Below are 14,243 nucleotides of genomic sequence, written 5' to 3' on the forward strand. Positions count from 1 at the left end.
TTCAAGAGCGCTGGCCTTGATATAAATAACACTTTGGAAATTAAAGAATATGGGTGGATTTTGAGGCTCGCCAGTGATTCTGTACCTGGCTTAAATAGTATGGCTAGCATTAAACCAGTTTTGGTTAAGCTTAGTAGGTCTAGATTATGATATGCAAATTTAATAAAAAAAATATATATATATATATATATATATATATATATATGTTTTAATCTTTTTAACAATACATATGCTATTGATATACATACTTGTATTAGTATGTCCTATATGTCTTACATATGTTTTATATATGTTTTATATATATTTCTTAATATATTTTGTATATTCTTCTATATATATATATTTTTTATTTTTTATCTTATATTTGTCCTATATTGGTGCATTTAAATATTTAGGTCATATGATCTTTTGGCTGTCGGTCATATGACCTGTTTGGACCTATATATATAAAGAGTAAGGACTTTTGTATTTTAGTATTGATGAAGGATTGTATCCGAAAGCTCTGCTGTTTGCATTAAAGTATTTTTTTCCTACTGAGTTTTTCGTTTTGCCACTGAAAAGAAAACCATACTTGTTTTGGCCAGCTTGTTGTGGCTGGAATGGAGCAATGATGATTGCTATGCACTTCCAGTAACATGCATTCTGTAGAAATTTGGGGATCAGTGGAGTAGGAAGAAAAGTATACAGGTGCCCCAAACGGCCAGTCGTAGACTAGACAGTCTCTGTGACTTTCCCTCTGGTAGGATTAGTGCAACGTACCTGTTGCATATGAAGTTGAGAGGGGGAGCAAAGAGGTCACACCCTGACTGGCCCCATTAATGGAAAATCGATTCTACTACCTCAGGTTTGAGACACCACTTGTGATGTAGTTAGATGGACCTACTCAATTTGTCTGATAGAATGTTGGACTTCCCCAGGCTATGCACTGCTAGAAAAAAGCAGACAGAGGAAATCACCCACTGTTAAACTTTCATCACTTCTTGCCTTAGGGGGCAGAGACTTGGCTCCCCTCTGCTTGTTGATGTACCAGACAACTAGCATATTGTCTGAGTAGCAATAATCCCAGGAGGAACAGCATCTTGAAATACCTGCAACACTAGCAGGACCACTCTCATTTCCAGTACACTGATGTGAAGATTGGCCTCCAACTGGGATCAAGTGCCTTAGACCATCCATTCCAAGCAATGTCCACCCCTCACCCTAGTTGGGAGGTGTTCATAGTTAGTGTGGCCTTGGGTGATGGAAGGATAAAAGAGTGGCCCTTAGAAACCTCGCTTGTGGCATTCCACCAGGTGATGTGTTTTTTGCAGATTCTTGCAATACATACTGCAGCAAAGTGAAGATGTCATCTGATAAATCACTGCACTGTACATGTCCATAGCAGTACCCTCATGTAATATATTACAAGGGGTATTAGAGTTATAGAAGCTGCCATAGATCCCAGGAGTTGCAAAACAAACCTTGATGGCAGGGAAGGAAGAGATGCTGGACTTTCTAATATATTTACTCTTGAGTAAGAGAGGCTTGTGATTTGGGTAACTGTGTTCTGACGAGCACCAATGAACTTCAGGACTTGAGTGGGGCACAGTTGAGACTTGGCGTAGTTCACTGTAATCCCCAGTTGAAGACATAGCTGGAGCAACTAGTCCCTGACTTGAATCTGTACATGCTTGGTAGAATAAGAGATGAGCCAGTCATCAAGATATGTTAACACCTGGAATCCAAGCAGTTTCAGGTGAGCTGCAATCACTGCCATGCTCTTGGTGAACACCCTGGGGGCTGTGGTGAAACCAAAGAGCAGGGCTTTGTATTGCTAATGAAAAGCTCTAGCCCAAAGTGAAGAAATCTCCTGGAATACCGGTCTATTTTGATGTGATAGTTTACATCCTGGAGATCTATCAAGCACATCCAATTATCCTTGCACAGAAGCCTCAGAATGGATTGAACCATGACCATTCAGAACTTGGAGCATTTGACATATTGGTTTAAGTTGTTGAGTTCCAGGACAGGTCTCAGTTCCATGATTTTCTTTGGCACCAAAAAAACATTGAATAATTTCCAAATCCTTGTTGGTCTGGTGACCATCTGGATGACTATTTTTTTCCTGCTGTTTTTGTATTTATATGGCTGCTGCTTTTCTCTGCCTAGGTGGAACATCTGGAAGCTTTGTAAAATGATTGGAAGCTGTAGGGAAAAGGCTATGTAATAACCTCTGGAAATAATCCTCTGCACCCAAGTGTATTTGGTGATCAGGCTGTCCAAGTTTGCAGATCCAGGGATAAGCACTTCCAACTGTCTCTAGATTGCAGCAGTAGTGTAGCCCTTCAGGAGCACTGATAAGGTTTCTCAGGGAAGGGATCTCTAAAATCTTGATTTTGAGGGCCTTTTCTGCCATGAGGGCATTGTCTATTGTTAGAGTTCCCCCTTTCCAGTGGGAGTCCTGGGAAGAGATTTGCAACTTCCAGAATCACATTTTCCTGCCATCTCTGAAAAGGTTCTTTGAGGTGTAGAAAAAAAGATCCTTATGGCAGATAAGGTTTTTCAGTTTTGTTCACTCCTGGACAGGGTTTCTTTAACCTTTGGGCCAAATAAGGTAGATCCATCAAAGGAAATATTGCTGAACGATGACTCAAAAGGCTCCACAAAGTCAAGGGATGCATTCAAGTGTACTATCTCACAGTTATTCCTGAACTGGAAGCTCCTGGAGCACTTTCTGAGGTGTGGGTAATGAGCTTTGATGAGGAAATGAGAGGCATTCAATAGAGATTGTAGGGTGGCCAGTTGTGTAAAAATGGTTTTCTTGTCCTTTGCAGACATGGACCTAAAAGGAGCACTGGAAAACTCTTTGATCAAGTCTTTCTGAAATCTTGTGACATGGGCTAAATAGTTCAATGACCTGATGGCAAAGGTTGCTGCCACATACATTATCTTCCCAAACCTGTCCAACCCTTTGGACTCTCGACTGAGGGGATAGAAAGTAGAAATTTGCTCACCAGGTTCTTTCTTGGTGAACATGCTACCACCTTAGCATCTACTGCGGACCCTTTCTGCACAGGGCCCAGTCCTTAGGTGCAGTCAGGTATTTATCAGGTCTTTTATGAATTGGCCCTGTGACATCTGGATCTTTCCATGCCCGGTGGAAGATGAGGTCCACCATCTTGTCTGCCATGGGATTACCCAGGACATAGCTGAGCCAACTCTGAAAGTTATAAATGAAGTAGAGAAGGGAGGAAGAACCAGAAAAAGTGTAACTATAAAAAGTATTAAAGATAGCATTTATCCAAAAATCACTCCAAACACCCAAGCTACAGAGACCACGTCTATTCGCTGAAACAGCAAAGTAGATCTGAAGTCATTCTAACTAGAAAGGAGGATTACTTGTAAGAGGAAGAGCGTGAGCTACATATCCAAGTCTTTAAAAGTTGCCAAAGTCAGATCCAAGGTCAGATCTGTAACTCCATTGTTTGAGGAATGGATGAAAAAGACAAGATCAGATATGGCATTTACATAATGTATCAAGTAGAAACTAAATAAAAGAAAAAAAAATGAAAATGAAGCAAGGCAGTTTACATTTTAGATGTTTTTAAAGCTGTATGTGCTACATCAAAGTAATTCATGATGTCCGCAAAGACTCTGAATGACATATTAATTATGTCTGGTTGCACATCTGCTACTGTAGAATGTGTATGTTACATAAAGCATTGTTGCACTATACACTGTAATGACCCACTCGATGGGTGTTTAGCTAATATGAACTGTTTGTATGCCATATATTAATCTGATTTACACTAGACTCTGTTATACTTTATATTCCATATTTGCCTCTGTTCGGGGTCATGGCTGAAAAGGGTTATTTGGCCTTGCTCTTAACTTGGTTATTAAATAAATAGATGTCATGGATTGGAAAGTTTGTTTGGTTCTATACTTCTCAGCTGACTTCACTAGGTCTAACCAGGACATGAGCTTTTGTATTTCAATTATAATTAGGATGTCTTACAGTCCAATTTTCTTTTTCATCCTGTGTAATGTCTAACTATCATAAGAATTGTAACAATACATCACTTGAAAACAAGATGATTGTGCTCACAATGTAGGGCTGTTCGCAGGCACCTACCTCCACTTCTACTGTTTTTATCTGTTGTCTCTGAATTTTCTTTACTGCTTCTGTCCTTATGTTCATCTTGCATAGTCTGCTCATGACATATTTAAAGAACTTGTTCACTTTCTGTAAGATGCTGGTCTTGAAGCTGTTCAGGTTACTATGAAGATCATAACTTTGAAGAAAAGAAAAAAAAATACAACAACAAAATGATTGAGTAGGATAGTAGTAAAATCAATTGCATTATATGCAATTTTAATGCAAAGTTATGTACTAAAGGTTGTGAAAAATAAATTAATCCAGCTTCTCAAATGTTTCAGCTTTTGCTATAGCAGAGTGCAAATTGCTCAGTTTAAACAGCAGTGTAAAATTCACCAGATAACTCTCAACAGGACTGGAGATTAAAGGGCATAATCTTAAAACAAAAATATGATGGTGCAGCCTTAAGGGAATTTAAATTAAAGTCACATACTCACCATAACTATGCGTTGGTGTTGTCCATTTTCATTCTTCCTCAGCATACAGGACATATGGGCTATGGATCCAACCTTAGATCTGACTCAACTGCATTCCACACACTTTCAAATCCAACTCTCGAGCTCCTCTCTCTACCCATAATGCCATAGTCCACCCCCAATATCTCAGATCGAGTTTGCTGCCTCAGAGGTTTTAAGATATAACAGGAAAAGAGAAAATAAATAAAACCATGGCTCAAACCTGGAACAACAGGTTCCAAAATCCATCAGGTCACTCCAGAAGATGATAAGAAGGGGGAAGGAGGGAGGGAAGCTGAGGAAGAATGAAAATAAACAACACAGATGCATAGCTATGATGAGTACATAACTTTAATATCTAATATAGTCTTTTTATTCTTCCTCATTGTATGGGACAGAGTCCCCAGCTAAGTAAATTTTGTGTGGCCCTTATGTAAGGATATTCTGGAGAACTGTTGAACCAAAAGCAGCTCTTCTTCTGGAAATTATGTCCAATTTGTAATGAGTAATAAAGGTATAAGCATTACACCAGGTGGCTAATGCACAAATATCATCCCAGAAGGCAGATGAGGTGGCCATGGATCTATTTGAATGAGCCTTAGGTGGTTTTGGTAGGGAGAGACCTTACTGGGAATAGACTCCTCAGAGGTGGCCTCTGTCTGGCATACAAAGCAATCTCAGACCTCGTCTTGATGGGACTGCTGCATATCCGCTCCAATCAAGTAATCCAGTCTGTGATATCAATAGGACTTGTTGGCAGGACAGATTTGAGTCCCAGAGACTCCCCCATCTGTGGGACAGACTCACTTTCCACGTCAAGCAGAGTACCTCATTACCCCTTTTTAAGCACAACCTGGACAGCTGGATGGGAAACAGAAAATACACCCCTGAGATTCCACCTGTGTCCCTGCTGGACAGGGGCTTTGGGTGCTGACTTGTCTAAACATGGGCTAAACTCTTGGCTAGGCTTATAAGGGCCTTAGGGCCAATGGCCTAGTAACCGCCTATGATCCTATGAATATACGCATAAAATGCAATTAGTTATCTGTTTGGCTAGTGTAACTTTAGAAAGTGGAGATGCTAGCCTACTAAGTGAAAAAGAGACAAACAGCTGGTTCATTTTTTTAAGTCTTGTCCTGTATAAATAGAAGCATATTTGTCTATGCACATCTAAAAGATGTAGCACATATTCTCCCTTGTTTGAAAATTTTGGAAAGAAGACTGGGAAATTAATGGGCTGATTTATGTTTGATTCAGAAGCCACTTTTGGTAGAAAGAAGGACTGGTTCAAAAGGTAACTATCCTTATGAAAAATGCTATAAGGGTTTTTGGATGAAATAGCCTGGAGTTCAGAAATCATTTTTGCAGATGTAATAACAGCTAAAAAAGCTGTTTTCCAAGATGGGAATTTTAAATCAGGTTTTGGTGAAGGATTTAAAGGGATGATGAGTTAAGCCTTGAAGCACTTCTGTTAAATCCCAAGGAGGTGATGGATCTTTCACTGGAGATCTGAGAAAGAAGATGCCCTTTAGGAAACCCCTGCACAACATAAAAGTAGCCAAGGTAAAAGCACTGTCTCCTGAATGAAATTTTGATATGGCTGTCAACTGTACTTTAACTGTAGAAAAACTAGCAGCTTCTTTAAAAAGATGCTAAATACTCCAGCACAGAAGAAATAGGGGTAGTAAAATGATCAATGTCATTTCTCAGGGCCCAAATTGGGAATCTTTTTCATTTACTCTTGTAAATCTTCTGTGAGGACAAAAGTACACAATGAACCAAGGAAGAAAGCCTGGGCCATGAAGCCATTAATGGAACTGGAGAAACCATGTGGTTAGTTTAAGGGCTGAGATATTGGGATATTTTATCCCTGACAGATGTGATAGGTCTGGACTGGGGTCCAGTACCCATGAAGGGTAAGAAAGATAAGACCAAAGGAAGATAAACCACACCTGGTAAGGCCAAAAGAGAGCAATGAGGATAACCAAGCTCTTCAACTGACTGGCTTTCTGTAAGAATTCTGGAATCAGCGGTACTTTGGGATATGCATAAAGGAGACCAGAGGGTCAAATGTGGACTAGCGCATCCCTTGATGACTCCCCTGAGGAGGATCAAGGCAAAGTACCTGCTGCATTTGTTGTGGGAAGATGCAAAAAGATCACAGCAAGGTTTACTTCAATGACAGAAAATCTTCTCCACCACTGACTGATTGGGAGACCATTTGTGAGGTATCAGAACTGACCTGCTGAGTTTGCCCACTAGTACACTGGATTTCCCCAGAATGTGCTTGCCACTTGAAAGTGATAGAAGGAGATTGCTCACTGCCATACTCTCATAGCTTCTCAAAAGACGGAGTAAGATAGAGTCCCCCCTTGTTTGTGGATGTACCAGACCATAGACATGCTGTCAGTTTGAATCGCAATACTACCCAGAGGGGAATATCTTGAAAAGCCTGCAACACTTGTAGGACTGCTATCATCTCTAGGATGGTGTCTGTGGTTACCGTGGCCATTGCAGGAGACAAAATGAAGGGGCGACCTATGTAATTGTCGTCTGACTAGATCCACCAGCGAAGATGGTTACTGCATGCCTGAGTAAGTTTGACTGGAAAGTATAGAGATTGTTGAAGAATAGACCACTGAACAATTAGAGTCCGTTGAAGAACATACATATAGTAACATGCTAATGGGACTAATACTATAGATGCTGCCATGGTACCTAGAGCCTGAAGGACTAGTCTGGCAGGAGAGGGCAGGATAAGAAAGAATTTGCTGAACCTGGGATTGCACGTATGCAATGAGGAGACAGAGTAGCAATCTGACTTATTGTGCATAAATGAGTACCAGTGAACTCCATGCTCTGTACTGGTAGTAGTTTGGATTTGGAAATATTGACTGTAATGCTACTGTTTGGCAAATCTGGAGCAAACAGCTCCTGCAGTGTTCTAGGAGATGCCTGGTTGGGGTGGTTAGGAGCCATCTTCTAAGTATGGAAACACTTGGAAACCATGCAATTTCAGGTGAACTGCTACTGCTACCATACACTTGGTAAACACCCTGTGAGTTGTAATGAGTCCAAAGAGCAGGACTCTGAACCTAGTGACTGGCTCCCAGCTGAAAGTGCAGGTATCTTTGGGAGCATCTGTTTATGTCGATGCGATAGTATAGGTCTGTGAAATAGACAGCAGGCTGTTCTTTGGCAGAATAAACTCTCTAATCTACTACCTAACACCCTTGGAGTACCACAAGGCTCTATACTAGGGCCCTTGTTATTTTCCATTTTCATCAACGATATGAATACTGTCATCCCAAAAGTCAGCTGTATCCAATATGCTGATGACTCTACCCTGATTTGCTCGGCCACATCCCCAATAGAATTACAGTTAGCCAAAAAGACCACCTTTAACACAATAGAAAACTGGCTTTCCCAATAACGTCTGATTCTAAATCCTAAAAAAACTAAAATGCTGTTATTATTACCTACACAAAGGTCTGCTGCCATTAACTTTATAATAAATGCAAATGATGGAACAATAATCTCCCCCGACCTCTCCACTAAACTATTAGGTGTCATTATAGATAATAATCTAAAATTCGACCTACATGTTAACCAATTGATCAAAACCATCAACAAAAAACTAGGATCACTTTACAGAATAAAAGCCTTCCTAACCCCGCAGCCAAAGTTGCCATTGCTCGATCTCACCTTCTCTCTACTCTTCTGTATGCATCCCCTCTTCTCTCTAATGTTAACAAGACTGTCCTTAACAAACTCTCAATCTGTTATAACCACATTGCCAGGTTTGCCACTGGGCTGCCATTTAGGACACATCACAGCGTCAATCTAATCCAGCTTGGATGGCTTGAACTACCCAGTCTAATACTATATAACCAATTGGTTATGGCCCATAAAATCATATATAACCCTAACAATACCCCTGCACTTAAAGATCTTGTCACCCTCTATAATAATACTAAACCGCTGCGCTCCTCCAACAGACTTCTTATTCAGATATGTAAAACTAATAACTCAGCCGGTGACTCACTCTTTATAAATTCTGTAGGTAGATCGTGGAACTCTATACCAGCTGATATTACCTTACTCTCTTCACTTGGTCAGTTCAAAACTAGGCTCAAAAACCACCTGGGAATAAACTGGCTTAGGCCTGGTTAACCTGTCTCTGGAATGTGTAAATCTGCTAGGTAGCCTACTATGTAATTTTTTCTGAATCTCTCACTAAATAACACTACCTGGCGATTTGTTATAATGTTTGCTCTTCTAATCACTGAAAATATTCTATATGTCATTTCTATTGGCTGCCCATCTTTGTTGTTGTGTCTTTCGACTTTTCCCGGTTAGGGGTTGCCACAGCAGAACTCCGGTCCACTAATGATTGGCAGTAGATTTTTATGTGCCGAGTTGCCAGCCCTAATGTACAACCTTCAACAAAGGTACGCCCATTCACACATGTCTCCACACAGAAGATGCTCTAGCTGAGAATCGAAAAGGACACCTTACTGTGAGGCGACAAGGCTACCGCAGCACCACTGCCACAGTTCATATTTGTCTGCAATTCTAATCTCTGTAAATCATATATTTGTTATTTGTAATATGTGACATGTTATGATGATCTGTTATTCCCATGGTGTTTTTCTCCCCAGGCCTCCGCTGAAAATGGACATGCATCCAGTCGGACTATCCCGGTCAACAAATGTAAAATAAATAAATAAAGTAACCTCTGAATATTATTTTTAGCACTCAAAACCTTTTTTTATAGCAGCTCAGGCATCTGGGAGCAAGGACAAGTATCCCCAACTGCCTGCAGAGATGAGCAGCTGGGCAGCCCTTCAGAAGCAATGAAAGGGTCTATCTGAAAAGTAATCTTGGAAACCCTGGTTTTGTGGGCCTCCTGTGCCACAAGGATGGAGTATTCCATTTGAACTCCCTCCTCTGCCTCTGAAGGAGTTGTCTCCATGTGAATCCTGAAAAGATGCCTGGGATTTACAGAACAACATTTTCTTGCCTTATCTTTGATTCCTTAAAAAGGATTGTTAAGGAGTAGAAAAACTAATCCCTCTGGCAGACAGGGGCTTCCCTTCCTGCCCACTGTGGGAAAGCATTGCTTTCACAGAAGTGCCAAACAAGGATGTTCCATCAAAAGGGGCATTGATGAAAGAAGACTTGAAAGGCTCTGCAAAATCACAAAACAACAGCCAGACATGTCTTCTTACAGCAATGCCTGAACTGGCTGCTTGTGAGGTAACCCACTGCTGCATGAGAAATCAACCTCCTGTGTGAACTGGAAATAGATAATAGAGTGACCATCTGTGAGGATGATCTTTTATAGTGCTCTGCAGACATGGACTCAGAGAGATTTTGAGAGTTTCTTGATCAAATCCCTCTGCAGCCTTGTAAAGTGTACCAGATAATTTAGGGACCTCAAGGCAAATGTTGCTGAAGAAAATACGCTCTTTCCAAACCTCTCCAATGCCCTGGACTTTTTGCTATGAGGGTGGACAGAGAAGCTCTGTTCTGCTAGTTTTTTCCCAGTGGCTACCACCACAATGACTGCATAAATAGGGACTCCTTTGTATCAATGAGGTTTGTCTTTTGGAGGAGCTAAAATTTTATCTGGATGACATGAGACTGGTTCAACAGAAAATGTCTCCTTCCATGCCAGATAACAGACTTGGTCAATAAGCTCATCAGCTGGGGGAGTAACTCAAAATGTAAATGGGCCAGCACCAAAAGCTTCCAAAAACACTGACTCCTCTTGGGAAGGACTATCTGAGGACCAACCACCATTCTGCTTAAGGATCTCCAAAATGTCACAAAATGAGATGTCGTCAGGTGGTGATCTGGGGGGGGGGGGGCTTCCCCTTTGTCAAAGTCAGTATCTTCAGTGAGAGATTCCAAGGGGGATTCTATGTGCCATCTTTTACATATTTGCTTATGCTGAACCTCCTCAGCAGGCTGCTCTGGAGAGGTGTCTGAAGAGGGGGGTAGTTCCACTATGGCAGTTATATGTATGCTAATTGGTACTGGCTGTCCCTGTGGAGTAGGTCTGATGGAATCAGAGCTCAAAACCACAGAGGAAAAGGAGTAGGATCTGAAGATGTATGAGAGCCTGGCTCTCTTGAATGTGACAACATCCTCTTCACAACCTTGAAGGCCAACAGACTAGGAGAAGCTATAGCCGGGCACACCAGAACCAAGATTTCCAAAGCAGGCAAGCCACAACTCTGTCTAAATCAGTGCCTCAAGGAGGGAGCCAGACCCAATTTATCTAGTGCTAAGGCTCCAAAGGGCAAGGATGATGCCAACATCATTAGAGAAGATCCTGGACCCACAGATCTGACATTGGTGCTTTGGCTCTGAGTCTCATCCTGATCCAAGGGAACAGGAGCAGAACTGGTCAAGGAAACTGTCTGAGTTGAAGATGTAATCTTCTTCAGCTCTGATGCTGGTACTCTCGTAACTCTCAGATCTGGGGGCTCAGAAACTGAAGGACGGGTCAGAAAATTAGCTACATCTGTATGATGGGGGAAGGTATGCTCACAGATCCAACGGGAGATGGAGACAGAATAACCCCCATCTGGATCTGAGCTCTGAGAAACGTTCTCATTATTATATCCACTTCAGTCAAAAGACTCTCGGAGGACTAGACAGATGAGGTAGTGGACTGATGTCTAGAATGTTTCCTTGGAGTTTGCAAGAGGAAGAAATGGAGCCAAGGAGAGATTGGACCAATAACAGACTCAGGTGAGTGAGTTCTAGGAGTTTGAGATGTTCCAGAAATAGGGTCCAATGGTTTTGGATACATAGGCTGCACATGAGAACTGTCTGAAATAACTATCAGATCCAAGATCTTAGGATCCAAAGTTTTTCTCTTCATAGCCAATGAAGTGAGATCCTATGATCTGCACATTTTCTGTTGAGGCTCTAAGGATGATGAAGTTTTCAGAGGATTAGGTGGAGACCTTTTTGTATGCTCTGATGGAACCTTAGAAGACTTGCTGGGGGTTTCAGCTCTGCAGGAGGAAGAGGAGGAAGGAGGTAATAACCCATTGTGGACTAACTTATTTGAGTTAAATGCAACACAAATGGTACAGTTTGTACCAGGGTGTGCTGCCCCTGAACAATAAACACACTTGGTGTGGTCATCCAAATTCAGAATTTTGTGCCCAAAGGAAGTGCTTTTTTTAAAACCTGTAGGCTTTCCGGCCACAGTTCTATAAAAAAAAAGGTAAAGATGTAAAGATAAATAGAAAAGGAGAAGACTGGTGTATGTGTGTGTGTGTGTTTGTATAAATATGCATATTTAGCCTTTTTTCTATATCATAAAAAGACTGCCAACAATAGTAGTGAAAAATACCCTGACAAAATGGGTAAGAAGAGAGAGAGAGAGAGGAAATATAAGAAAAGTAACAATGATGGTACATAAAGTTACTTTACTAAGGTAGAAGGACTAATAAAAAAAGAAAATCTGAAAGCTAAGAGGGAGGAACTATAGTGTTATATTTAGCGTTATAAGTAAATAAAGAGGGATTTCTAATAAAAAAAAAAAACACTTACAAAACACTCATAGTAGCTTTGGAAAAAATGCTCTGAGAAAGGATCACAGTCCATGCAAGATAGTGGTAAATAAGATCTGGAAAGTACTAGTGATAGACCAGGGCATTACAGGTAGAGGGAGAAGCTTAAGAGTTGGATCCAAAAGTCTTTATAATGTGGCCGAGTTGTATACATAACCCATACAATCCATACATTGGGGAAGAATGAAAAGGACAACATCAGATCAAAGAATTCACAATTTGATCAACCAATGCCAATTCTGAGCCATGATGGTGGACTGCTAGCTGCATTAGTGGGAAGATCTTCAGTTTTTCATGTATCTTAACAGGCTGTATTGATTTAATGATTCACCTTGAGTCACATTTAATTATCTAAAGCTTTTATGTATTTAACCCTTTGTTTCTTGGATCTTTTATAATGAGTTTAAGAAGATAAAGAAATCTCCTGTCAGCACAACAATTCATCATATATACATTTAATAATAAGTCACTCCATGTCTCTTTCTCAAGAAAATTCTATGAAGAAGGAACTAAGTGCCTTGATTACCAACATCCAGGAAGCTCATTCAAAATTGTCAAGCTTTACCCAAAATAGACACTATTAAAAAAGACTACCACCTAAAAAAACAATCTCCTCTCAAACATCTAACACTGGTTCTGACCAGGGTACAGTACCACAACAGCCTTTACATACTTAAGTGACTCATTTTAGAGTGACTCTATTAGAAGTAGGTTTGCTACTCTGACAAGAAATTGACTAAAGAACATGATGACACAACAAAATATCAAAACTGGTGATATGGAAGCAACATTAAATAACTTTGATGGAAGGCTTAAAGAAGAGAAAACACAAACTGAATTTCTCCTGAAGCAGAATACCTGGTTGTTAGAGAAAGTTGAAGATCCAGAAAATAGGGAAATGTGAAACAATATGAGGTTAGATTCCATGAAGTTCACGGATAGTATTTATGGATAGTGCAGTATATCAAAGGAAGACTTCAGCATACCAGCTGCGGACAAAATTTCAGAAAACACACTGAAAGCACTACAAGTATTTAACTATTCAGCATAGAATAATTACAGATTATGTACACACCCATGTGATTCCAAAACACTTCAGGTGCACCCAATGCAAATTAAGTGCAAGAAACTGCAATGTCAACTATATTTCTGAAATCCATTGCATATGGTATAAGACCCACAAGGAACGGAAGCTACTTCTATGGCTTCTAGTGTATTCCATAACTATATTGAAAAAAAGAAAACAAAAAAATGCAACCAGCAGTTAATGAACTGCAGTCCTTCAAGCCATACATGAGGCTGTGGCTGTGGACCCTAGAAGGAAGCCGGCAAGAGTCACAGCAAGGCTGCAACTAAACCAATTATGAGACGAGCAAATAATCGACATATACTGGCTAGACAGATAACTGGTGCAGATTATATGCAACATGTGTGCGCCATGCATTTCTGTGCATCCCCTGCAAGGAAACCCCAACCCCTTAAAACCAAAGTGTCTCACAGCTTGGGTGTACTTGTATCTGAGACATTCCAGAGACATGTGGGAGATGTTGCGGGAGTGTCACAGACATTCCTGGCAGCAATGTGGATGAGTGCATCCACATTCCATCAACACCCATGGAGTGGAAAAATGTAATGCACCAGTTTTACAGCACTGCAAACTTCCCCCATGTACTCAGTGCAATAGAATGCACACACATGCCGATCAAGACACCAGTACATCTTGAAGCAGAACGATACATAAACAGAAAGCCCTGGCCATCCTTGAACTGCCAGGTTGTATGTGCAGCAGATGGCAGCATAACAAACATCATGGCAATAGATCATGGAAGGGTCCATGATGCTGCCATTTAACGGGAAAGTGGATTGAGGGCTGCATTCCAGCAAGGTTATATACCTGAGGGGTAACTACAGGGTAAGTAAAGGAACACAGCTAGGATGCAAGCTAAGGGAACCCCTCCCAATAACACCAATATTGACCAAATGTGTGTTTACTGCCAACAGGTGACTATGGTTATCCACTTGAGACATGGCTAATGACCCTGTATATTGAACCAT

General features: G+C 40.8%; 1 protein-coding gene across 1 annotated transcript in view; it reads right to left on the reverse strand.

Moving 5' to 3' along the window:
- LOC122798681 (nuclear GTPase SLIP-GC-like) overlaps positions 1–14,243 on the reverse strand; it is a 1,112,600-nt gene that overhangs the window by 753,037 nt on the left and 345,320 nt on the right. Inside the window, exon 4 of the mRNA XM_044067773.1 lies at positions 4,115–4,274. Within this exon, the coding sequence (XP_043923708.1) occupies positions 4,115–4,274 (160 nt within the window). The remainder of the gene's footprint in view (positions 1–4,114; positions 4,275–14,243) is intronic.

The sequence above is a fragment of the Protopterus annectens genome, chromosome 3.part1, assembly GCF_019279795.1.
Source record: "Protopterus annectens isolate FY-2018-M chromosome 3.part1, PAN1.0, whole genome shotgun sequence".
Taxonomy (NCBI): Eukaryota; Metazoa; Chordata; order Ceratodontiformes; family Protopteridae; genus Protopterus; species Protopterus annectens.